Below are 27,886 nucleotides of genomic sequence, written 5' to 3'. Positions count from 1 at the left end.
GATCACGTAAAGGTTGCGGCTGCATGCGGATGTTGTAAGAATGCTGCGATGCTTCACGCAAAGCAGCGCGGAATCCACTTGCGCTGCGCTTCGTAGGGTTATGTGCGCCAAAGAAAAATGTGTTTTGCGCATGCTTGTCGCGTCAACCGCGGCCCCTCTTTAGACGCAAACGTATACAATGAATGAAGTAGCGCGGTTGCGCGTATTTCTTGTAGCAAAGATAAGTTTCTTCACCGTCAATACCCGTTTACTACAATTCGACATGCAATGAGTTGCCATGTTTTACAGAGGAGGCACGCTCGCCCCCCCCCCCCCCCGTAGTTTTCATTCAAGTGGCCATAGCAGCCGGTCACCTCAATTCACTACCCGCCACTTGTCACGGGATCACCTCAGGTAAGCAGCCGGGCAGGGATGAATGCTCCTCAGCCTCTCCTTCCCTCCCTTCTCCCTTCTTCTGTAGAGCTCTCCACTCTACGAAAAGAGAATGCGTTTCTTCAGCGGCAAACAAATCGCAGCTCTCACTAAGCAGGTGGCAGCTCTCGAACTGCAACAGCAGAAATTGGCAGGGCCTCCCACTACTACCCCATTGGTTGAACCCACCACCCCTAAACTTGACCATCCTGCTACGCCCCCCCCCCCCCCCCTGTCATAGTGATACCACTCCCCCGACGACGGCGTCGGCTGCCCCTCCAGCTCAGGGGGCAACTCAGAGCATTCCTTCTATAGACCAAACCTTACCAGTGGAGGACCACATTAGTCGCCTCGAAAATGCTGTTCTCTGCCACATGTCTACCAATAATGTTCAAAGCATGGTAGCTGAAGTGGTTCAGGCGGTTCAGGCTTGGGCTGTCACCCAGTTTCGCACCAAAACTCGCTCACGCTCGGCCTCTACGGACAGCAATTCTGTCCCACGTCGACGCAAAGTTGCCGGTTTCTCTTCAGCGGCTTTCAATCCAGCTTCCGTCCTCCTTCCAACTCTGCAAAGTTAGGGGCAGGGCATGGATGATGAGCCATAAAACTTTAGATTTTCATCATGGCGACTCCGTCATTTACATCTTCACTATCATCTCAATTCGAAATAATTGAATTGAATTGAATTGAATCTTTATTTTCATGTCTGGTACAACATGAAGGATGGCGGGAGTAAAAGCTGCACTAAAACAGCTTGACTAGCTCCCGCTACCAATGGAACTGCAGGGAATTCGGGAACAGGCGAAAGCGTGCACATCTTCTGCTCTTCCTTCAATCTCGGGGCTCTCTTCCTGCCGTCATCGCCCTTCAAAAATGCGGTTCAAACCCTACCCTCTCCAGCTACTGCTCCTATACAGGCGGCACTACCACTAGTCTACTTGTTCACAAAACATATACGGCTGTTCAGGTCGATCTAGACCTAGACCTCCCCTACGATTACTGCATGACCTCCGTTCTTTCCCAGAAACGAGGTACTCCATCAATTCATATTCTTAATGTGTACTGTCCCCAACATGTACAGCGGGACACTTTCGCGGAACTCTTCTACAGGGCTCTCCAAGCGGCGGCTCGGCAACCCTTGGTGGTGGTCTGAGACTTCAATGCTCCTAGCCCACACTGGGGATACCACTTTGAAAAGCCTCGCGGACGGAATCATCCACTCTTGGTTTCACACTGCTCACTGACCCAGCGCATCCCACGCGTATGAGAAATTCGGTGACACGCGATACATGTCCAGACCTCTCACTCACGCGTAACATTTTACCGGCTACGTGGGAAAACCTCGATGACACTCTTGGCAGTGATCATTTTCTGCTGAAGATCGCCTTCCCGGCGCGGAAAATGCACCAAATCTGGGGCCAAGCCCGAATCACGGACTGGTCAGCTGTTCGCACTAAGCCTTTCCCCTTGCTCTCCTCCCCAGAGGACTACCAGGCGTGGGCATCATACGCCCTCCATACACAGCAATCATACACCAAACACATACCCACTTCCACATCAGCCCCTGCAGTGGATCCCCACCTCCTCCACCTTTGGGATGCACGCCACAGCCTTACCCGCCGGTGGCGACGATCTAAGCTAAATCGTAAGCTTCGCTCCCGCATAGAAATGCTTACCTCGGAGGCTGCTGCCTACTCTGCCCAGCTTGCGGATGCAAATTGAGTCGATGCCTGCGTGAAGGCTGCAGGCCAGATGAGCTCAAAAAATACATGGCCACTACTTCGGAGCCTCTTGGTTCCCTCTACCACACGTGGCAAAACACGACGCCTGCTTCGCCACGCTTACTATGCCTACCAGGGCCCGACGAACCAACTCGCAAACGACCTCTGCGACCGCTATCTCTGTCGTACGACTGACCCCACGGGCTCCGAGTACGTCTACTCCGGGCTCCCCAACTCAGAAATTGATGCCCCCTTCACGCTCCTTGATCTTCGGGCGGCGTTAGCTAAAATGAAGCGAGGTAATGCACCAGGTAGGGATGACATTACAGTCACTCTATTAGCCAACCTTCCCGATTCCGCACAACTCTCGCTCTTACATTTGATGAACGCAGTATGGGACGGTGAACCCTTACCCCTGGAATGGACCACTTCAGTGATCACATTCATTCCCAAACCAGGCAAGCCTGTCAGCACTGAGGCGTTGCGACCCATCTCGCTCACCTCTTGCATGGCCAAACTTATGGAGACCATAATCCGCGACCGCCTGCCCGCATGTCTGGAAAGGAAGGACGTCTTTGGTGACTCGATGTTCGGGTTTCGCCCCCATCTGTCTGGGCAGGATGTCCTTCTCCAACTCCAGCACGACGTCATTGTACCTACTACGATGTGCCACAATGACAAAGCCATCCCAGCCCTCGATCTCCGGGGTGCCTTCGACAATGTAAAGCATATCATCATCCTTACCAATCTTAACGGCACGAACTGTGGCTCGAAAGCTTTCCGGTACATTAGGTCATTCCTTTCACATCGCACCGCTTTCATCCGCATCGACTCTGCCGAACATGGTCCATATACATTAGGCACCTGCGGTAAACCACAGGGAGCGGTTCTATTGCCCATCCTTTTCAATTTGGCCATGCTCAAACTTCCTGCGCTCCTCGCTCAGGTCGAAGGCATACAGTACGCTCTATACGCGGATGACATCACTATCTGGACCAATTGGGGCTTCCCTGCAGAAATTGAAGACCGCATACAGCGAGCGGCACTTATTGTGGACACTTACGCCTCATTATGCGGACTGGAGTGTTCCCCTACCAAATCATCTCTTCTCTCGGTATCATCTCTACCGCCACCTCAGATATCTCTGCCATATGGCCCCATACCGGTTGTCGCAGAACTCCGCATATTGGGCCTCTACATCTCTACTACTGTGAACCCTGGCTCCACCATTGCGCGTCTTCGGCGCACTAGTGAGCAGGTTAGCCGTATGATTCGGCGGGTCTCCACCAAACGTGGCGGCCTTCGCGGTCGGCACTCCCTTGACTTGGCTCACGCGTTTGTAACCAGCTGAGTCCTCTACGCTACCCCATACCTTCGCTTGCGTCGCCACCGCGAGAACCAGTTGGACGCACTGCTCCGATCGGTTTATAAATAAGCGAGCACTAGGCCTCCCCATCGCTACCTCCAATCGCCGCTTTGCGGCCTTGGGTGTGCACAATCCGTATGCCGAGTTGCGGGAGGCTCATCGCACCAATCAAATTAACCACCTGTCCCAGACGGTTCATGGACGCCACTTTCTGGACAGGCTGTCACTGAACCCGATCCCTACTCCACCACCCGATTTCTCCGTTCCGGAGCTGTAGCGGCAAACTTTGGGTCGAGCCTCTTCCTCGCAACATGGATCCCAGTCAAAATACAGGCAGACTCTTAGCCCGAACACAACTTCTCCATACTCGATACTCCAACACTCCTGGTGTCTTCTACGTAGATGTCTCAGGCCCGACCTCCTCGGGACACTTTACGGCCGCAGTGATATCCGAAGGTCACCACGTTGACTGCATCTCTTTCCGCTCACCTGATTCAACTCGGGCCGAAGAGGTAGCCATCGCTTTGGCAGCCTCTCACCGCTCAGCAAGAGTGATCATCCCTGACTCGCGCATCGCCTGTTCCCGATACCTGCAAGGTATCATAGCTCCCCTGGCCGCCGACCTTCTCCAGGCTGCCTCATGGCGCTTTGAACCTCACTCCATCCGCATAGTATGGTCTCCTGGACACGCGGGTCTCCCCGGTAACGAAGCGGCTCATGCCGCTGCCTGCGTTTCTCTCTCCCGGGCCGTTACCTCTTTCGACCCCGCGTCTCTCCCAGGCACTTCAGTTCTTATGCAGTACCGCGAAATCCTTGATTACTATCGAAACTCGTGCCGTCTTTACCCAGAACATGCACAGGGTCTCTCTAAAGCGGACGAGCGATTTCTGAGACGCTTGCAGACGAACACCTTCTTGTGTCCTGCAGCCGCCCAGCATTTCATGCCGGGTATACACGGCTACTGTGCGCACTGTGGGGTGCTGGCCGACACGTACCACATAATTGCAGTATGCCCAGCTATACCTCTTCCTTTTTCATCCCCCTTCCGCCTACCCACAAGAGAGCCTTGGGAGGAGTTCCTGCTCGGCTGCTCCAGCCGGGACGCTCAGCGCTCCCTGCTGGCCCGCGCCCGAGCAGCGATGACCTCCAGTGGACTTCTGGAATAAGGATACCACCCAAGTGCATTTGTAGTGCAACTCTCTGTGCTTTTCTTAATAAATGTTTACCACCACCACCACCACCGGTAGTCAGGCATTAACGAGAAGCGTAAAACTTTTCCAGGGCAGTCATTTAGCGCATCGTAGAGCCAGGGAAGAAGCTGCTGCAGTATTTCACAAATTTTGTTGAGTGAAGTAGAAGGAAATGATGATAAAAAGAGAAGACGCGAAGGCAGCTGCGGGACGCCTCCACACGGTGGTATGTCCTCGCGCCCAATAGTCGGCTGCAACCTGACGATAACTCGGCCTTTTCTGCGACGCCCCGGGTTTTTATGGTCAGGCGCCACCTGGTCGTAAATGACGGCCCTGCCTCTATAGCGGAAAAGTTGCAAAACGTCTCACCTCGAAGGCTTTGCTTGTGGTATACTCGTGGCAATGCCGGTTGTTTCAGCCCCGACCAAAACGGCAGAGGGCAGCACAAGAAAATGACAAAGGCGGGTTGAAGGGTGCGCATACAGCCATCGCTATGCCTTCCCAGAGAAAATACCCATAAACACTCCATCCCGTAGCATTTACTCATCTTAGTGACGTCAAATACTTTCCGAGAGATCATTTAGCATTGTGGATCCTAAAGGTACGTTTAGAAATAGTACAAACACGTTACAGTAATTTCTACTCTACCATCAGCCAGCATTGTGTATAATGGCTGTTTTGGCAGTAAGGAGGGCCCGGTAAAATGGTCGACGAAATTTGATATTTTGTGTTTAGAATAAATGTTACACGATTTATAGTACTTCGTACTCTAATATGGGGGAACAAAAAAACCATCCCGCAGACACTAGGTGCGTCGCTGCGTAGATCCCAGAGAGTGCTATGTTACGCAAACTGTCAAATACTCTGGTAGCTCACGTCACCATATATACACAAGTCTGTGTCTCTGGTTTATAAATCAGAAACTCGAAAGTCATGGTGAATTTCGTCAGGGAGTCGGAAATCACTGTTCAGCTGAACGCAGCTGTCTATGCAGCAACAACGAACCTTTAACTCCTAATATGCGCACCGTATTTACTCGAATAATTTGCGCACCCGTATTATTTATCCAGCAGAAAGATATTTACTCGCATATTTTGCGCGGTTCGAACTAGGAGGTTAAAAAAGGGCAGCATATCCACGGGGTGAATTATGGACAGTAAGGGGAAGCGTCCGTCTGTCCATTCGTTCTTGCTTCCGTCCGTCCATGCGTCCGTTTGTGTGACCGTCCACGCGTCCATCCACCCGTACGTGCGTGCGTCTGTTCGCGCGTCCGTACCTGCGTTCGTCCATGCATCCACCCCTGCGTCCGTTCATGCGTTCATCCGTCTGTGCAGCCATCCATGCGTCCGTGCATGCATCTGTCTGTGTGCCCGTTCGTCCATCTAGTCAACACTCCAAGTACCACTATCCTGCATCTTTTCATCATATATTCCCCATATAGAAGCACCGCCATCCAGCGGACATTCCAAGGACTAAACGAAAGGTGGCACAGGCATACTTTCTTACGGCTTGCGCTTCGTGTCTACTTCCGACCTTTAACCACCTCGAGTTCATGGTATATACTAGTTCGCTGTATTCATGGCCCCGTGGCCCAACGCTCGCTAAACATTTCTAAAACGAAGGAGGTTACGCCCAGCGAGTATAACGAAGCAACCCTTTCTTGTCACATAGTGCTCAATGTACATGCCAATGGCTGCTAATAGGGAATGAGAGACAGGAGAATTCGGCTTTTAGTTAACGTGCACGCTGCGAATTTTTTTATTGTTCAACAACGCACAGGAGAAATCTCCCACCGGCACCACCTTGCAGGTCAAAGCGTAAGACATGTTACGCACTACTACGAGGGACGAACGGGTGCTGCTTTAAGGAGCTTCGCCCCTAAAAAATGGCTGGAGTGTAAGCTCCCGCAATGCTTTGCCAGGATTAGTGAAGCCTTTCGCCCTCCAAATAGCTTAGAAACATGCTGTTTTCTGGCGGTGCCCACTTAGAGATCAAGTGGCTTTGACTTGTTGATTGATTGATATGTGGGGTTTAACCTCCCAAAACCACTATATGATTATGAGAGACGCCGTAGTGGAGGGCTCCGGAAATTTAGACCACCTGGGGTTCTTTAACGTGCGCCCAAATCTGAGCACACAGGCTTTGACTTGTTAATATAAATGCTACGTTAATTATAAATTTAAAGAATAGTTGTTTCCGAAGAAATAATCCACAGAGACAAATATAGGTGACTTAATCTCCCATAAAATTTGCCTTGAATTCGAGGCTTACTAAAGAAAACTAGTACATAACACAAGGACGTACTTTAAGCACTATCTGACCCTAAAAGGCTGTTACGTTAAACTCGTTGGGCGTGCGAAGAATACGCTTCTTCTCAATCGCCTCTTTGGCTTTCGCACGGCACGCATGAGAACAGAACGTGGGCTGTTTGCAAGACTGGTCTTTACAGTAACCTTGTACGTACTGTGGCTGCGACGCTGTTTAGTGGAAATACGGCACAAGCCGCATAGAGACGCCTAATGCGCCTCATTGTGTGGAACTACCTAGATCAGCAGCTGGAAACGCACGGCGAAGAGGCTTTCCTTCGACGATGGCACACGCGTTTCTTCAAAGTAAGAGAGGGACAGCTGAAGTTTCCAGTTGTCCCGTACTAGCCACGCACCCACTCTAGTACGCATGCATAAGTGTTATCCTGTAAAGTGCCATTAACTTGATTCATTTTAATTTTCGTTTGACTAGTAACATTTGTATATCCAGTCATCAATCAGATTTTGGTGCTCATTTGTAAGATGTGTACACTGTCTTTACTTGTTTTCGATGTTTCGTTTGTGAATGTACAAGTTAAGTGTACAATAAACTTCCCTTTCTCAATCGCCGAACGTCAACAGCTCCTCATGGCCCTAGTAGGATGGCTGCCGCAGCCGCCACCTTACTGTTGGCACGGCTTCACTTATGGACAAGCATTTCCACTCCACCGTTTCTTTTTTAAAGCTCCTTGGGCCCGACCCGCCCAAGCCAGCTCGCTGACGCGTGCACGAAGACACTTTGGACCTTTGGATGCTTTGGAGGGGCGCGCCGTGCAAGCGAGCGCAGTCAAACAGCTAGCGAGTGTCTTCCGAGGAATCCCTCCGACCGAACTAGACTCCCTAGAATACTTTACCCGAAGGTCGCTGGTGTGTGTAAGTAATTCCTAAAAGAGATAAAAGAAGATAGAAGTGAGCCCCGTAACTGTCTGCATATGAGTGCGACACCTGAACAGTGGCTCACGAAGGAAGCGGATAATGAGGGTTTAAAAGGGATAGGGATAGAGATGAGGACACCCACACACATAAGTAAAGATAGAGAAAGATGGGGACATGGTCGAAGGAGTCCGAGGACGGGGCCCCACTCAGCGAGAGCTTCACGGCGTCAGGAGAAGGCGTATAGTGCGAGCTGGTCAGCCAGAGCTGCGCTGTCGTCGGAGATCGCGGGGGCACAACCGGTCGGCACGAAATCGCGAGATGGGAAGACAGAAAGGGAAGCAAACACTCGAGCAGCGCCGAGCGTTCCTTAATCTTCCCAACCGTCAGAATGCACACTCGTGTCACGACACGGACAACTTTCTGCACCGGAGGCTTGCGAGGACCTGTCCCACCAACTGTTCTCCTCGTTCTCAGAGTCCGCCGTACAACGGACGTTTGGTCGATATCGGAGATTTAGGTTTCGCACACCGTCCGTTGCGTTTTCACCGTTCCCTTGCGATGGGCTACAGTAAATATACATACGACGAAATTCAAGCTCCCTGTCTTAAAGCTTGCCGAAAAAAGCGAGAACCGTGCCGCAGCCATGCACTTCTGCGCGAAGTTCATGTGACGATCGGCGCGATCGGTATCCGAGAAAGCAGAATAGTGTGCGCATGCTAATACAAGTTTGCTGCCGTTAAGGAATGGCTGTTCAATTATGTGGGAACGCTTATATAGGTCCTCCGGTATCACCGTGTCATGTGACCTAGTTTCTCCCAACACTGTCGAGAAGAGCTTAAATATTGTGAGACATTCGAACGCGCCCAACAGAATCAAAGACGATGCGCTTTGGGAGGGTGGTGACAGCGGCCGCTACAATGATTCCCAATTGGACCTCTCGATCAATGATTCTGACTAGACAGCACGTGACCGGATATGACTGGTTAAAGTACGTGCCAATTCTGTTTCTTTCGCGCACCCATATATATATATATATATATATATATATATATATATATATATGCATGTGGGAGGTAGTGGCCAGATACTGCACCAGGGTGGCCAATCCTTCTCTGGTGAGGAAGTGCGTTCCCGGCGGTGGTTACCGGTGAGGCCGCACCTCAGGCCTCTTAATGCAGTTCCATCAACACGCGGATTTTTTTTCCGGTTGGGAACTGCGCGGCACCGGGGTTTGAACCATGGACCTCTTGCATGCGGGCGGCGATGGCGTATTGGTTAGAGCATCCGCCTCGCATGCAAGAGGTCCGTGGTTGAAATCCCGGTACCGCGCAGTTCCCAACCGGATTTAAAAAAATCCGCGTGTTGATGGAACTGCATTAAGAGGCCTGGGGTGCGGCCTCACCGGCAAACACCGCCGAGAACGCACTCCCTCACCAGAGAAGGATTGGCCACCCTGGTGCAGTATCTGGCCACTACCTCCCACATGCTTACGTCAAATAACTCACGGCCCTCAGTCCCCAGCAGCTGCGAAGCAACTGACCACGGCGGCGGTCAGATCTGCAACGCAGCAGAGGGTGCTAAGAATCTCTGGATCCGGACAGGCCGCCATTGGAATCTGAACTTGGCAACGTTTAACGCTAGAACCTTATCTAGTGAGGGAAGTCTAGCTGTACTATTCGAGGAGCTAGAGGGTGTTAAATGGGATATAATAGGGCTCAGTGAGGTTAGGAGGACAAATCAAGCCTATACAGTGCTACAGAATGGGCACGTCCTTTGCTACAGGGGCTCGGCAGACAGAAGAGAACTGAGAGTGGGGTTCCTAATTCACAGAAACATAGCTGGCAACATAGAGGAATACTATAGCATTAATGAAAGGGTGGTAGGTATCGTAATTAAACTGAATAAAAGATACAAGATGAAGGTAGTACAGGCTTACGCGCCTACATCCAGCCATGATGACGCTTCAGTTGAAAGCTTCTATGAAGACGTGGAATCGGCAATGAGTAAGGTAAAAACACAGTATACTATAGTGATGGGCGACTTTACGGCAAAGGTAGGGAAGAAGCAGGCTGGAGACCAGGCAGTAGGAGATTATGGCATCGGTACTAGAAACGCCAGAGGAGAGCTACTGGTAGAATTCGCAGAACGCAATAATTTACAGATTTTGAATACCTTCTACCGAAAACGAGAAAACCGCAAGTGGACATGGAGGAGCCCTAATGGCGAAAATAAGAACGAAATAGACTTTATAATCAGTGCACACCCTGCAATCGTGCAGGATGTGGAAGTGATTGGCAAGGTACGATGCAGTGACCATAGAATGGTACGGTCTCGAATTCGCCTAGACTTGAAGAAGCAACGACAGAAACTGATACGCAAGAAGCCAATCAATCAGCTAGCACTGAGAGGGAAAGTAGAGGAATTCAGAGTGTCACTGCAGAACAGGTACTCGGCTCTTAGTGAGGAAACCAACCTTAGCGTAGATACAATGAATGATAATCTGACGAGTATCATTACGGAGTGTGCAGTGGAAGTTGGAGGCAGGGTAGTTAGACAGGACACTGGCAAGCTTTCCAGGAAACGAAGAACCTAATTAAGAAGCGTCAAATCATGAAAGTGTCAAGTACAACAGACAAAATAGAACTGGCAGAGCTTTCGAAGTTGATTGATAGATGTAAGGTATGCGATGTAAGAAGGTATAACATGGAGAGAATTGAACACGCTCTGAAAAACGGAGGAAGTGTCAAAGCATTGAAGAGGAAACTTGGGATAGGCAAAAGTCGGATGTATGCACTAAGGGACAAAGAAGGCAAAATAACTACCAATATGGATAGGATAGTTAAAATAGCGGAGGAGTTTTACAGAGATCTGTACAGTAGCCGAGACAACCATGACCTTAATACTATAAGAACTAGCAGTAACCCAGATTACACCCCACCAGTAATGATAAAAGAAGTCAGAAAAGCTTTGGAGGGCATGCAAAGAAGCAAAGCTGCTGGTGAGGATCAGATCTGCTGAAAGATGGAGGACAGATTGTGTTAGCAAAACTAGCCACCCTGTTTACGAGGTGTCTCCTGACGGGAAGAGTAACAGTCTTGGAAAAATGCTAACATCACCTTAATACACAAGAAAGGAGATGACAAGGACTTGAAGAATTACAAGCCGATCAGCTTGCTCTCTGTAGTATACAAGCTATTTACAAAGGTAATTGCTAACAGAGTAAAGAAAACATTAGAATTCAATCAACCAAAGGAACAAGCAGGATTTTGAACAGGCTACTCAACAATTGACCACATTCATACTATCAGTCAGGTAATAGAGAAATGCTCAGAGTATAACCAACCACTATACATAGCCTTCATAGATTACGAGAAGGTGTTTGACTCAGTAGAAATATCAGCCGTCATGCAAACACTGCGGAATCAGGGCGTAGATGAAGTATATATAAACATTCTGGAAGAAATCTACAGGGGATCAACTGCTACCATAGTGCTTCATAAAGAAAGCAACAGAATACCAATCAAGAAGGGTGTAAGGCAGGGGGACACAATTTCCCCAATGCTATTTACTGCGTGCTTACAGGAGGTTTTCAGAAGCCTAGAATGGGAACAGTTAGGGATAAGAGTCTATGGAGAATACCTTAGTAACCTGCGCTTCGCCGATGACATTGCATTGCTAAGTAACTCGGGGGACGAATTGCAACTCATGATTACGGAGTTAGACAAGGAGAGCAGAAAGGTGGGTCTTAAAATTAATCTGCAGAAAACGAAAGTAATGTACAACAACCTCGGCAAGAAGCAGCGCTTCGAGATAGGTAATAGTGCACTTGAAGTTGTAAAAGACTATGTCTACTTAGGGCAGGTAATAACCTCAGAGCCGAACCACGAGATTGAAGTAACCAGAAGAATAAGATTGGGGTGGAGCACATTCGGCAAGCACTCTAAAATTATGACAGGTAGATTGCCACTATCCCTCAAGAGGAAGGTATATAACAGCTGTATCTTGCCGGTACTTAGCTACGGAGCAGAAACCTGGAGACTTACAAAGAGGGTTCAGCTTAAATTGAGGACGACGCAGCGAGCAATGGAAAGAAAAATGGTAGGTGTAACCTTAAGAGACAAGAAGAGAGCAGAGTGGATTAGGGAACAAACGGGGGTTAAGGATATCATAGCTGAAATCAAGAAGAAGAAATGGACATGGGCAGGGCATGTAGCGCGTAGACAGGATAACTGCTGGTCTTTAAGGGTAACTGACTGGATTCCCAGAGAAGGGAAGCGGGTTAGGGGGAGACAGAAGGTTAGGTGGGCAGATGAGATTAAGAAGTTTGCGGGTATAAATTGGCAGCAGCAAGCACAGGACCGGGTTAACTGGCGGAACATGGGAGAGGCCTTTGTCCTGCAGTGGACGTAATCAGGCTGATGATATATATATATATATATATATATATATATATATATATATATATATATATATATATATATATATATATATATATTGATTGATTTGTGGGGTTTAACGTCCCAAAACCACCATTTGATTATGAGAGACGCCGTAGTGGAGGGCTCCGGAAATTTTGACCACCTGGGGTTCTTTAACGTGCACCCAAATCTGAGTAGACGGGCCTACAACATTTCCGCCTCCATCGGAAATGCAGCCGCCGCAGCCGGGAATCGAACCCGCGACCTGCGGATCAGCAGCCGAGTACCTTAGCCACTAGACCACCGCGGCGGGGCGATATATTATATATATTCCTGCTCACGGCTGGTTATTTTTTCATCCACCTTTCTTTCTTCTTATTTACATTCCATTGGTTCTAATAACTTCCCCTGTACATTCCTTGGCATTACTGTCTGTTAGATCTCATTAATTTTCGTATGCATTCACGAAATATCCGCGTATTAGCGCACCCCCTTCTCGAAGCCCCAAAACCACGAGAAAAAAAGTGTGCGAATTATGCGAGTAAATACGGAAGACGACATCGACGGTAGCAGGGGGTTGCGAAAGGGTCACTTGCCCCACTCAAGCCGTGCCAGCACTTGTCTGCACCCAAGCTACACCAGCGCTCCTTCCCTCTCCTCCAGCAGCGATGCAACAAGAGACCAGCCACGGTGCCTAAGGGGCACTTGGCTGCTGAGCCGCAGGTCGCGGGTTCGAATCGCGGCAGCGGCGGCCACATTTTAGATGTAGGCGGAAATGCTTGAGGGCGCATGTGCTTGTATTTAGAGGTTTATATTAAGGAACACCAGGTAGTCGAAATCTCGGGGGCCCTCCACTGCGGCGTCTCTCATAATCATATGCTAAACCCGAACAATTATTATTAACGAGAGTTTGTGCCCCTAAGAAAAAGTCCTGCCGACGACAATGTTACATAATGTTGTGGGGTCTCGGCGAGGCGAACGAGCGCATCGCCACGCCACGCTCTTGGCGTTGTTATGCCTGCGAGTCCACAGCGAACGTCCATGCCTCTGAAAAAGGCAATCTGTGTCAAGGCCAGCCCGCGAGCCGCCTGACGCGATCAACAACTCAACGGCGTCATCACGCCACGGCGCCTTTCTGGCGCGCACGTGCAGTGAGTCATCTCAGCCGCGAGCCCGTCGAGTAAACAACCGGCGTCTTCCTGTCTGGCGGCTGACGCAATGCGCAGCGACGTCACTCGTCCTTGGGTGCAGCCACCTGCAGCGCAGCCTCTCCAGATTCGATGAGAAAGAAGGACGCGGCCCAGCGGTGACCTCATTGGAGGATTCTGACCTCGCGACCAGCGGCGCTTCAGGTTGGACATTTGGGTTGGACCCGGGGCATATAAAAGAAGCCCTGCGGCGCGTCGAGAGATACCCCTTTGACAGGAGACCCATTTGAGAGCAGACCTATGTGTTAGAGAGAAGAGCTCGGCTCTTCGCGTCTCTGTCGGCCCCAGTGCCGAATTTGTAACGCCTCTGTATATATGCTGTACATAAACCTTGTTTAACTCACCGTGGTCTCGTCCGCTCGTCTATCAGCTCTGCACAGAAGCAGTCGCGAGCTGAGAAACCTACGCTACCAAACGGCTGGTGACATTTCCGGCGGAGTTCGAAGCAGTGGCGCCTTCGGGACCGTGTTGGCGTCGCCGTCTTTCGAAACAGTGGTTGCAGCGGTGAGATTTCGTAGCGCCCTTCGTAACGTCGTCGGAGGCGCGCGTCGCAACAGCGTGAACGGACACAGCAGACGCTGTCGGTACAAAGCACACAACATACATACATTTATTAACTAATTTAGACGACGATATCGTCCGCCGAATGATACACCAATTTTGATTAACATGCTACCATACAAACAACATAACGCAGTGACACACTAAACACCCCATAACATGATAAACACACCCAACACACTAACACATACCCAAGGCGGCGTCGACAACGCCTGACTTTCCACGTGGGACCCCGGCGCGAAGCCCGCGGTGCCGAGCACCGGGGACCCACGCTACAGGCAAACGTTCGCGGCAGCCGCCACGCGCAGAAGAGGCACGCTCAACTCTCGCCCACCACCGAGGCCTGCCTTCCGCCAGGGGCCACCGCCGGCGCTACCACTCTACCAACAGTGGTACTCAAAGCGAACACAACGCCGTCTATCGCCCGGCGGTGGTCACCACCGAAACAAAGCCTTGGGGCGAGACACGTGCGCCACGCGGCGCAGACAACCTTACAGGCGGGGCGTCAGCACCCCCACAATGTTCACATTAGCCGAGCGAAACACACACACACACAAAAGAATTCGGCAGAACCCACGTCATGTGGATATTCGGTTTCACGAGAAGCAGTCCGCGAGTGGAAAGTTCGAGGATGCATTTCTTGGCTTTGAGCGAGGCATGACGAGGTTCATCGACGTGTGTCTTTGGAAGTGCGTATATTGCTGTGTGCATGCACATCGTTGGGATTACCAGGGACGCCGACAGCATGCGGCATTTCAAGGGGTAACTTACGTCTGCTTCGACGCAGCGTGAACACTCATTCATAGGAGCACAGCTAGACGTCAGTGTTATCGAAGTGCACTTGGCGTAGCGATCACGTAAATATTGTCACGTGGTCGTGACGCGGCCGAATACAGGAGACTTTATGTTGGGATTCGACTGTTTATTTGGGCGAACCTGTGCCCGGTAAACGGAATGTCTGATTACAGTCGCAGTCTTGCACAGATATAGGAGCGTCGGCCGTCGATCAACTATACTGACAAGCGGCGAAGTGGTGACGTGTAGGTTCTAGAATGATCTGTACAGTTCGCGGAGTGGGCGTGATCTTATCGAAATGATCCACTACAGTCCTGGAGCCTCTCGAAAACTGCAGGCGCGGTTTCGCGCCGAGAATTGTGTAAAGTACTGGGGCGATAACAAAACTTGAGAAACGGAACGTGGCAATATTGGTGTGGCAAACGCAATATGATAGCGCTTATTTTGTACAATCGGCCTCCTCACATTGTGGTTTTGCGGCGCTTTGGAATTGGCCGCGAGGGCCTCCACTAGAGAGGCCAGCGCTGCGATCGTTTTGACGTCACAGATAGGATGCGTGCGCTCGCCTTGCTTGCATCGTCCGCCATGGCTGCACCGGTTCTTAGTCGCGATTTTACGATGCAAATTAAATACGAGAGTGCCACATGGGGCACCGATTTGTAGTTTGCTTGCCCGCATTATCAGGTCTTACCACATCTTTAAGCCCGGAGCTTCAAAAGAAAAAAGGAGCACGCACGCCACAGCAAGAGCGCAGGAAATGCGGTCTTCTAGCAGGCAACACAACCCGGCATCCCATGAGTGACGTCATCACGTAGGTGGCGCCACGGTATGTCCTCGAGGCCAATATTGGTTTTTCTCCGCAAATTCTTGCGGCACAACGCTCTTCTTTCGGCGCAACGACAACTTCTATATAGCTTCCGACAAGAATTTGTTGTACGATCTGGTGATGGGACCTTTCAAATATAAAAACTTGCAGGGTTCTTATGCAGTGACTCAACTGCGCACTGTTACTCGGTTACCAGGGATCTTTATTATTAAATAGACTATGTGAGTTTGAAGACAGAAAAATCGGACGAATTTTACTTTTCTCGCAATATTGAGTTGGTCTAACTAAAACTACATTATCTATTGACAATACCTTTGTCGGTGTGGCAAACGCAGCAGCGGGAACCCTACGTGAGGGAATCGCTGCGTCACCGTGCTACGCCAACGCCTCCTCTAGGAAGATGCCTGCCGCATGAGAAGAAAAACGGCTGCCACACCCTTACCCTCCTTTATTTTAGAATGTTCTCGGTCGCTAGCGTCACTTGTGGCAGACGGTGCAACAACGCAACACTTTGCATAGCCTCAGAAACAGAGGTGCACAGTTGCAGGCCTCGAACAATTCTCGACTGACGCGCCCCTATGGGCCGCAGATGAAAAACGCTTAGCTGGTACCGCCCACTGCCGTGATAACAGTCTCGGTCGCGAGCGCCACCGCGCGGCGCTTGTTCAAAACTGAAGACAGGCCAACTCCGCTGGGAGTCTGAGCCATTCCCCAGGCATTGTTTAGAGGAGGCGTTGGCTACGCACGTCCTCGGGTTTCGCAGCCGCGGAGCTGAATTTCTTCAGAAATCCACCTGATTTTCGAACCCGCGCTCCACTTTCGGCCGAGCCAATTCCTCACCTGCGCCATGCGCTTCCGCTGCTTTTCGAGCATCTTGTCGTCCCTCTCGGCCTTCTTGGCCGCCTTGCGGGTGAGCTTCTGGTAGCCCTTGCGACGCTTGTCCGCGTCCCGCAGCGCCTTCTCCTTGAGCCGCTGCACGAGCTTCTTGTTCAGGGCGCTCTGCTTGGACACAGCCTGGTCCAGAAACCGCAACACCTGCGAAACGTGGTATACAGCTATAGACACTTTAACTGATTACAAACACATTCCCCTAATGACATCCGGTTTCGTTCACCGATGTTATAGTGCCTAGAACGTACTTGCTATATTGTGCCGACCGCGACCGTCGCGGTGGCACGGAAGAATGATGCCTTCCAACCGGCGGCCACCAGACGGCAATAGCCGCACGGACCGTGCTATGCCGAGCCAATGGCCGAGCGGCCCGAGCTCACGTATCTTATCTGCTCCAACGCAGCGTGAACACTCATTTATAGGAGCTCAGACGTGAGTATCGTCGAAGTGCACTTCGCGTAGCGATCATGTAAATATTGTCACGTGGTCGTGACGTGGCTGAAGACAGGAGACTTCATGCTGGGATTCAACTGTTTATTGACTAAGGTTGCACGGCGGGCTTGTTGGTTATTCGTGTTGCTCGAGGTATAGCGCATCCAGGACGGGAGAGAGAAGAAGACACAGAACACATGCACGGCGTTATAACTTTCAACAGTGCGGCATTGCTGTTTCTCGGATTAAACCGCATTGTTGAAAGTTGGCGCCCTGTATGTGTTCTGTGTCTTCTTCTCTGTCCCGTCCTGGACGCGCTGTACCTCGAACAAAATGTTTATTGACGCCGCCGTCTCTCTGCCAACGTGCGCGTACGACAGGCGCCGATGGGCTCTCGCAGCCCATTTAGGACTGTAGAACGCTGGTTGGGAGGCGATGCGTAATCAAAGGAACATTTTTTTTTCGTTGCACTTTTACAAACGTACGTGCAACCCGTTATCAATAATGCGGCAATTCCCGATTAATTAGTGCATACGCGTGGTTTGCGAGGGAAAAAGTCAACTTTAAGGAAGTTCGACAAAGTTCAACAGTTAAACACGCGGCATTTTTGGTTGATTTAATTATGCCACAACATTTAGTTATTATAAGTCAATTTTTCTATCCTTCACAGGTAGGGTGAGTTCTTCGCATGAACTTCAATTCTCCAATGACGTTGACGCTACCTGAATTTATTAAACGTAAATAGTTTAATTTCACCACTAATATGGTCTGGGTGCTACATCACATATCCCTTTTTTTCAATATTTGAGGATTTTGGACACATTCAGGGAAACACCCGGTATATATGCGAACATTTTCGTGTATAGTGCAAGAAAAATAATGAATATTAACGGAACAGCATTGAAGATCTCATTTTTTGGAATTCCGGTGTCGTCAACGCCGGCTTAAGCGAGAAATCATCTTGGCCGTGAAAAGAAATCGAGAGTTGCAAATAATAGTAAAGATACAAATATTTAGTTTGAGTTTTTCACGAGGAATTTCGCTGATGACATCATCGACTGCAATTTAGAAGGAGCACTAAATGTAGCAATCACTAAAACGTTTGTCACTAACGACAGCCGCCGCAATTAGTCTTCGATCCTTTGGCTGCTGACCCGCAGGTCGCGGGTTCGAATCCCGGCTGCGGCGGCTGCATTTCCGATGGAGGCGCAAATGTTGTAGGCCCGTGTGCTCAGATTTGGGTGTACGTTAAAAAAACCCAGGTGGTCGAAATTTCCGGAGCCCTCCACTACGGCGTCTCTCATAATCATATAGTGGTTTTGGGACGTTAAACTCCACATATCAATCAGTCTTCGATCCTTTATGTTGTTGTCCTACTCTGCTCAGCGTTCTGGGTCTGCAGGCTCGCTGCATAATGAGATGCGCTCGTTGTTAGAGCAGTATCCACTCTGGCAATAAGAAAAAAAAAACAGGCGCTCTTTTTGCGCTTTTTTTTTCTCCGACGACGTCCCGGTTTCGTGAAGGGACACAAGCGTGAACAACGCGCACAGAAAAGAAACACGGCAAAGACATGCCGAGGTATACGCTATGTGCGCCACAGTAGAAATTCCCCTCAACTACAACGCAACCGACTGGGTGAACGAACGCGCATCCGAAGTGCACCCAAAGCGCAAGCGATGCGCGCTCTCGGTGCGCCCCGCCGCTCGGATAGCACGGTCCCTATTGGGTGTCGCCGTCTGGTGGCCTCCGGAGGAAGGCATCATCGACAGTGCCAGCGTCTCCCATTGGAAACGCTTGGCGGTCGGCACACTACTAAGTATATTCTAGGCACTATACCGGTGTTCCAAAATAGCGACGCGCGCTCTCGGTGCGCCCCGCCGCTCGGATAGCACGGTCCTTAATGGGTGTCGCCGTCTGGTGGCCTCCAGAGGAAGGCATCATCGACAGTGCCAGCGTCTCCCATTGGAAACGCTCGGCGCTCGGCACACTACTAAGTATATTCTAGGCACTATACCGGTGTTCCAAAATAGCGACGCGCGCTCTCGGTGCGCCCCGCCGCTCGGATAGCACGGTCCTTAATGGGTGTCGCCGTCTGGTGGCCTCCGGAGGAAGGCATCATCGACAGTGCCAGCGTCTCCCATTGGAAACGCTTGGCGGTCGGCACACTACTAAGTATATTCTAGGCACTATACCGGTGTTCCAAAATAGCGACGCGCGCTCTCGGTGCGCCCCGCCGCTCGGATAGCACGGTCCTTAATGGGTGTCGCCGTCTGGTGGCCTCCGGAAGAATGCATCATCGGCAGTGCCAGCATCTCCCATTGGAAACGCTCGGCGGTCGGCACACTACTTGGTATATTCTAGGCACTACACCGGTGTTCCAAAATAGCGACGCGCGCTCTCAATGCGCCCCACCGCTCGGATAGCACGGTCCCTATAGGGTGTCGCCGTCTGGTGGCCTCCGGAAGAATGCATCATCGGCAGTGCCAGCATCTCCCATTGGAAACGCTCGGCGGTCGGCACACTACTTGGTATATTCTAGGCACTACACCGGTGTTCCAAAATAGCGACGCGCGCTCTCGGTGCGCCCCGCCGCTCGGATAGCACGGTTCCTAATGGGTGTCGCCGTCTGGTGGCCTCCGGAAGAATGCATCATCGGCAGTGCCAGCATCTCCCATTGGAAACGCTCGGCGGTCGGCACACTACTTGGTATATTCTAGGCACTACACCGGTGTTCCAAAATAGCGACGCGCGCTCTCGGTGCGCCCCGCCGCTCGGATAGCACGGTTCCTAATGGGTGTCGCCGTCTGGTGGTCTCCGGAAGAATGCATCATCGGCAGTGCCAGCATCTCCCATTGGAAACGCTCGGCGGTCGGCACACTACTTGGTATATTCTAGGCACTACACCGGTGTTCCAAAATAGCGACGCGCGCTCTCGGTGCGCCCCGCCGCTCGGATAGCACGGTTCCTAATGGGTGTCGCCGTCTGGTGGCCTCCGGAAGAATGCATCATCGGCAGTGCCAGCATCTCCCATTGGAAACGCTCGGCGGTCGGCACACTACTTGGTATATTCTAGGCACTACACCGGTGTTCCAAAATAGCGACGCGCGCTCTCGGTGCGCCCCGCCGCTCGGATAGCACGGTTCCTAATGGGTGTCGCCGTCTGGTGGCCTCCGGAAGAATGCATCATCGGCAGTGCCAGCATCTCCCATTGGAAACGCTCGGCGGTCGGCACACTACTTGGTATATTCTAGGCACTACACCGGTGTTCCAAAATAGCGACGCGCGCTCTCGGTGCGCCCCGCCGCTCGGATAGCACGGTTCCTAATGGGTGTCGCCGTCTGGTGGTCTCCGGAAGAATGCATCATCGGCAGTGCCAGCATCTCCCATTGGAAACGCTCGGCGGTCGGCACACTACTTGGTATATTCTAGGCACTACACCGGTGTTCCAAAATAGCGACGCGCGCTCTCGGTGCGCCCCGCCGCTCGGATAGCACGGTTCCTAATGGGTGTCGCCGTCTGGTGGTCTCCGGAAGAATGCATCATCGGCAGTGCCAGCATCTCCCATTGGAAACGCTCGGCGGTCGGCACACTACTTGGTATATTCTAGGCACTACACCGGTGTTCCAAAATAGCGACGCGCGCTCTCGGTGCGCCCCGCCGCTCGGATAGCACGGTTCCTAATGGGTGTCGCCGTCTGGTGGCCTCCGGAAGAATGCATCATCGGCAGTGCCAGCATCTCCCATTGGAAACGCTCGGCGGTCGGCACACTACTTGGTATATTCTAGGCACTACACCGGTGTTCCAAAATAGCGACGCGCGCTCTCGGTGCGCCCCGCCGCTCGGATAGCACGGTTCCTAATGGGTGTCGCCGTCTGGTGGCCTCCGGAAGAATGCATCATCGGCAGTGCCAGCATCTCCCATTGGAAACGCTCGGCGGTCGGCACACTACTTGGTATATTCTAGGCACTACACCGGTGTTCCAAAATAGCGACGCGCGCTCTCGGTGCGCCCCGCCGCTCGGATAGCACGGTTCCTAATGGGTGTCGCCGTCTGGTGGTCTCCGGAAGAATGCATCATCGGCAGTGCCAGCATCTCCCATTGGAAACGCTCGGCGGTCGGCACACTACTTGGTATATTCTAGGCACTACACCGGTGTTCCAAAATAGCGACGCGCGCTCTCGGTGCGCCCCGCCGCTCGGATAGCACGGTTCCTAATGGGTGTCGCCGTCTGGTGGCCTCCGGAAGAATGCATCATCGGCAGTGCCAGCATCTCCCATTGGAAACGCTCGGCGGTCGGCACACTACTTGGTATATTCTAGGCACTACACCGGTGTTCCAAAATAGCGACGCGCGCTCTCGGTGCGCCCCGCCGCTCGGATAGCACGGTTCCTAATGGGTGTCGCCGTCTGGTGGCCTCCGGAAGAATGCATCATCGGCAGTGCCAGCATCTCCCATTGGAAACGCTCGGCGGTCGGCACACTACTTGGTATATTCTAGGCACTACACCGGTGTTCCAAAATAGCGACGCGCGCTCTCGGTGCGCCCCGCCGCTCGGATAGCACGGTTCCTAATGGGTGTCGCCGTCTGGTGGCCTCCGGAAGAATGCATCATCGGCAGTGCCAGCATCTCCCATTGGAAACGCTCGGCGGTCGGCACACTACTTGGTATATTCTAGGCACTACACCGGTGTTCCAAAATAGCGACGCGCGCTCTCGGTGCGCCCCGCCGCTCGGATAGCACGGTTCCTAATGGGTGTCGCCGTCTGGTGGTCTCCGGAAGAATGCATCATCGGCAGTGCCAGCATCTCCCATTGGAAACGCTCGGCGGTCGGCACACTACTTGGTATATTCTAGGCACTACACCGGTGTTCCAAAATAGCGACGCGCGCTCTCGGTGCGCCCCGCCGCTCGGATAGCACGGTCCTTAATGGGTGTCGCCGTCTGGTGGCCTCCGGAAGAATGCATCATCGGCAGTGCCAGCATCTCCCATTGGAAACGCTCGGCGGACGGCACGCTAGTGAGTATACACTAGGCACTCTAACGATGTGCCAAAGTAGCATAGGTGGGCAAGAAGAGCTTTAGAAAATAGCCCACTGATTATCTACACTTTGTTTACCTTATTTGGCAAAATATATTCTAATATATGTACTTTTGAGCTACATAAAAATCGCGAGAGATTTTCTTGAACTTTATACACGTTCCTTTTATCTGAAGAAACTGCCGAGAAACATTTCTTACATATAAAAGGAACTTGAAGACGTGCTTTCTTTATACCACGTTACGAGCTGATAAATCAGGTGACTGGAAATTTTCTGGGGTACAACGCTTGTAACGTTGAAAAAAATACAGTTTCCTAATATACACTAGAGGAAACTCTGGCGCGAGTGTCTATGGAAGCTGCAACGCACGGCGCTTCAGCGAGCATGGGAATAATGAGTAGTATTAGTTAATTATTGAGTAGTCTAGTATTAGTCCCTGGAATGTCCACTGGATGGTGATACTTGCATACGATGAATATATGATGTGTAAAGATGCGAGATGGTGGCCCTTGGAGTGTTCACGAGATGGACGGACATACATACAGACAGACGTACGCGCGGACAGACGGACGGACAAAGAGACAGACGGAAATAAATACATACATAAAGACAGACGGGCGCGGCCAGCGGATGATTCACGGTTTGTCGATAAAACCCTTCGAAGCTTCGCCCCATTATCATCGTTCACTACGTGGATTTGCTGTGAAATTTTTTTATATTTCCAAACAATTTTATGCTTCCATGCTAGCGCCATTTTTTTCTGCAGCGTTCTCTTAGAGAACCAGGTAACGCAGTATAGTCTGGTGCCGTGTGTCATCGGCGCAACTCCTTTGAGCAAATGGTCCCTTGTGGCGAGACAAAAAGGTGTACTCAAAGTAACTCACTTTTGCACGTGTGGCCCGGTAAGGACAGGTTAAAAGGCGCGAAAAGCAAACAGGCCGATTTATCTCGGTCTTCGCCGATTTCACTGCGGCACAAATTTTTAAAAAGGCTAGAATAGGGCGACAGCATGCCCAAATACTAGAGAAAGAAGGCATTCCGGTGGCAACTGCATATGCGTGGCGATAACAACCGAACGCTAACAGCTGAAGGTGCACTCAACGGCGGAAAACGAATCATCCTTGCTTTTAGCGGGACGCATCAGTGCTCTCCCTTAAATGAGTACGAAGTACTCGAAATCGTTTAACACATTTTTCTCAACACAATTAAGACACGAGAACATACCTGCATATGCGCATGCAATATGCAGGTATGCGCGTACTTCAAGGAATGCAAGATATGCCGACCACCATCTTTGCATTCGCATCTCACGCGGAGATCGAGACAGGCGGCCGTATGTTTTGCCGTAAATCTTGTTATCGATGATGTGTTTTATACCGGTGTCACACGGGCACTTTTAATTGCGATCAGTGTCGATCCAAATTAGCCACGATCCAGATTAGGTGCTGCTACATGGCTACTTTTAATCACGCTGAGGCGAGATCGGGATCAAAATTATCGCGATCTGCCTCAGATATCGCGATTTAGCTGTCGTTTGCACCCCATAGCCGAGCTTTTTGAAAGCACAATAAACAGGAAAACCGAGCATAGGTCATTAAAAACGCTTTAAGACATATAGATGATTATAAGAAAGCAAATGCTAAACTGTTTAAATTGGAACAATATCTGAAGTATTGCATATTTTAGGATTCGCATCGACCGCATGTAGTCACGGGAGAAGCAGACGACAGGCCTGCAGACGACAAGCACTGTCCACCGTTGCCTTCGGCGCTTAGTTCACGCTCTCGTCCCGTCGGAGCTGTTGTAGCACCTCGAAGCAAACTGATTATGAGTGTCGCAAGGCTTTCGACTACACGTCTCGCCGTACGCGCACTTCGTGGTCGAATGAAAGAGACTTTGACAGTAGTTGACCACTGGCAGGAGCGACTGCAGAACAGACTCGACGCGTCAGAAGTGAAACATTGGCGCGGACAACGAGAATGACGCTTCACTGCGACTACACGGCTATACCAGCGCGAGCCATCAGAAATAAAAGCGAAGGTTAGGAATCTCACGCAGCAATGCATGTAAGTGCTAGGAAAGTTTTATCGAATGATGGATTTACGAAGATACTATTGTAGTGGCATGCAAAGTTTCTGGCGTTATAGAGCGGTTCTTGCACGAACAACATTGCCGATAAAGGGCTCTATGGATATACCGTACACCGAGTTTCGTCAGTGGCATGTTTTACGGCACACAAATGCCACCTGGGGCATTTCCTCTGACCCAAGCTCGAAGCGGATTAGCTTGGGCCGTGTAGCAGCGGTCTTTAAGTTGGTCGCGATCAAAAAAAAAAAAAACTGATACGGATCGCCCTAATCGCGATTAAAGGTGCCCGTTTGACACCGGTATTAATGTTTTTGATGGTGGTAGCTTGTGAGAGTTATACGGTAGCTTGTCGCAATGTGGAATTGCCATGCGAAGTGCATCGCAGCCGTCGTAGCGTACGCTTCTGGCCACCCTGTCGCGGTTGAACCATAGATTGCGAGAAAAAAAAAAGAAGGTCGTGAAACACTTTTTCGGCTTAATTACGCCACACAAGGAAGCAATAAATATGCCATGATGTCGTCTTACCAACATATGGACTTCTTTATGCAATTTACGGGCATACCCGCGATAGTTTTCGACCTGGCAACAATGAAACTCTGTCGCCGACATGTGCTTGCAGCCATCGTGGCGCGACTTGAGCAAGTATACGTTGCTCGTCGTTGTCGCTTGAAAATCGCGAGCATGCGGTTGGGCCCTAATAAAGAGTTTTAGTATTGCGTACGCTGCATACGTGGCGGCGTTGCGTACGTAAGGACGCCACGTTCTGCGTAGTGCGCATGCGCAGACCGCAACGCGCACGTATCGCGTTACGTACGCAGCCGGTACGTTCGCACGCATGAGATGCGTGCGTGCGTACGTATGAGGCGATCGCGCCGCTCTCGAACAAGTTCGCGACAGCGCGAGAGTTCGTTTTGCAAAATGGCGGCATCGAAAGCAAGCACCGACCGGCTCTGTGGCTTAAAATATGGCCATAATCTGGCTATAACACTTGGATTGGCTCACATTGGCTGTCAACAACACGTCCTTCTATTTTGATATACCAGATAGCGCAACACGCTTCACGCTCGTTACGTACGCAAACACTACGGCGTACTAAAAGCCGATTAGTGGCAAAGGATGCCACGTAACGCAAGGCAATTGCGTGATGCGTACGTAGCACCATTCCGCAGTACTAAAACTCTCTAATCTTTCGAAAGTGCGCCGTTTCCGTGAGCGTAAGTTGAGCCTAAACGGGAGAGACGACTCCATATCCCGAAAACCGGACACCTGCTGCTTTTCTGACAGCACTGTAATATTGACGCTTAAAAGCACTGCAGATAAAAGGCACGACAAGAAAACAAAAGGCTTTCTCTCAGTTCTTGCCAATTTACAGTGGTACACGTTTTTAAAACGACTAGTAGGGCGGTAGCACGGCATGAAACTAGAGAAACAAGGCATGTCGATGGCGACTGCGCAGGAGTAGTATTTTGTCTTTGATTTTGACCCCAATGACATTTTTTAGGAGCCAAATAAGAAAGATACAGTTAGGTGTACCCATTCTCTTTAAGGTGTGGGATATATGGACGGCTTTACCGAGTAATTTAAAAAAAAATGCTGGAGTGGAAATTATTGCCCATGAGTGAAGCAGTGCCTATGGCAAGATGGCGGCTACGGCGGCCATCTTACTATGTGGGCACCCGCAGAAAATAGCATGTTTTTCAGATCTTTGGACCAAAAGCTGGCTTCACTACTGCTGACAAAGTAAGGCGGGAGCTTCCACTCCAGCAATTTTTCTTTAATCCTCTTTGGGAGTAACTAGTACTCTAAATTATTACCTACTCTTTTTTTTTTCTACAACAGCGTCAACGGACATTGCGAGAGCCTATATATACATATATGATAGGTGTAACGTTCAAGAAAACACCCTTGGGTGTAATTTGCGAATATACACCTACAGTACACCTAAAATTCACAAATGGGTGTAAAAAAGGTTGAATTGCAGAAATTACACCCATGCGGATAAGTTTGGCAGAAATAATAGGTGTAAGATGGGTGATTTATTGAAAAATCCACCCTTAAAGGTGTGAAATGATTTGCAGTGTATGAGCTTCGCGCCTAAAAAGTGAAAAAAAGAAAAACGAACATCGCACCTCTTCCCTCTGGTTGATGGAGGCGACGTCGGTGGCCGTGTGGAAGTCGTTGTCGAGCGCCCACAGGTTGACGCCGAACGAGACGAGGAAGGAGACGCAGTTGATGTGGCCGTTGGCCGCCGCGCAGTGAAGCGCCGTGCTTCCGTAGTGGTCGCAACGGTCCGGATCACCCCTGCAAGGAGCGAGAAAGAAAAAAAAACGAAAATGTTAGCCTACGTGGGCAACAAGACGACTAGCGCAACAGCAGAGAGTATAGTCAACAATATAGGCAAAAGTCTCGTCATGCAGATTGTCCGGATATTTAGTACTTGCTGCTGGTTGATAAGCCAACACGTGTCACGCGTGTCAAACATGCCTCGCCATCTTACGTTACGTCACAGGCAAGCAGCCTATACATTTTTTGCTGTCTGTCAAATAAGGCGGTTCTGCGTCTGTTCATGGCCCGGCTCTGTCACTCGCCACGATAGTGGCGACAATGATGCATAGGATCTCCGATTTCTGGACGTTGAATGTAAGCTCCGCCGCCGAACATCGACAACCATGGTCATGGCTACGAGACTCGGCACAACAAGCAGTAAAATTCATCTGAAAAATGAAGTTCATCTGTTTGTCTGTGTGTCGGCACTCGAAGTTTCAACGAAAGTCAAGATAAGTGGGAGATCAACTGGCTGTAGGCATTCTTTGAAGCGATTGATATTAACGAAGAGTATTCTCTTCGTTAAAGAAAAATGGGCGCTTTTGTTTGTGCGGCTATCGGCTTTTTCTCCAGTTCTCCCTTTTTCACCTTTGTATAAAATTGTGAAAATAAAAGATTTTTGATTGATTGATTGATTGATTGATTGATTGATTGATTGATTGATTGATTGATTGATTGATTGATTGATTGATTGACCTCGGCACCAGCCTCAACCGTATATACGCTGCGTGACCACATCGTTCGTGGCATCTGAAGTCGCGCAGCGCGACAGACGCTGCTCGAAAGAGAAGTTCGATCACTCTGGCCGAAGCTGAAACTATTGCCACAGCTGCAGCAACCGCTGCAGCAGGAAGTTATATGGCCGTTACCAAACCTGATAATGAGGCAGTGTGCGGTAAACCTGTATGCGGTTTAGCTAGAAACATCACTCCTGTATTAAACTCCTGTCAAAGATAGGTATAGCAACGTCTTAATGATTGTGTACGCCGCGGAAGCTATGACCACCTACAGCATATGACTGTCCGGGCAAACGAAATCAATGTCTTCGCTGTCATAAGACGGGTCATATACCAACAAAACGACGCTCCCGATGGATATTCGAGGCTCCTGGCAGGCACGATGGCTCCGCTTACGCTGTTCAGCTTGACAGCGCGGCATCTGAAGCTGAGGAAATTGACATTTAAACAGTCTGCAGAGCAAAATTAAGAGGCACGGGAGAAGCGACGTCTGCTACAGGCGTTTTGCAGAGTCATCCACTGAAGGGGGGGGGGGGGGGGTGTCCTTGAATGTGATAATTGATACTGGATCGTCGTTATCGATAATCCCACAGAAAGTGTCTCTCAAGCACCGTCTGAGCTGTCCGCGGTTATCGAAATGCAAACGGACGCTCAGATGGTATACCTAGGCAAGTTGCTAAATTTCGCTGAACTGTGT

General features: G+C 50.6%; 1 protein-coding gene across 1 annotated transcript in view; it reads right to left on the bottom strand.

Annotated features, from left to right (window-relative positions):
• The window catches only part of LOC119180339 (pre-mRNA splicing regulator USH1G), a 156,564-nt gene that overhangs the window by 12,145 nt on the left and 116,533 nt on the right, over nucleotides 1-27,886 (bottom strand). The window contains exons 2-3 of the mRNA XM_037431521.2: nucleotides 26,257-26,428; nucleotides 16,519-16,713 (exon numbers count right to left, since the gene is read on the bottom strand). Coding sequence (XP_037287418.2) covers nucleotides 16,519-16,713; nucleotides 26,257-26,428 — 367 coding nt within the window. The remainder of the gene's footprint in view (nucleotides 1-16,518; nucleotides 16,714-26,256; nucleotides 26,429-27,886) is intronic.

This window comes from Rhipicephalus microplus, chromosome 7 (assembly GCF_043290135.1).
Source record: "Rhipicephalus microplus isolate Deutch F79 chromosome 7, USDA_Rmic, whole genome shotgun sequence".
NCBI classification, from domain to species: Eukaryota; Metazoa; Arthropoda; class Arachnida; order Ixodida; family Ixodidae; genus Rhipicephalus; species Rhipicephalus microplus.
The sequence above is the reverse complement of the archived record's forward strand: the minus strand, read 5'-3'. Positions and strand labels throughout refer to the sequence as shown.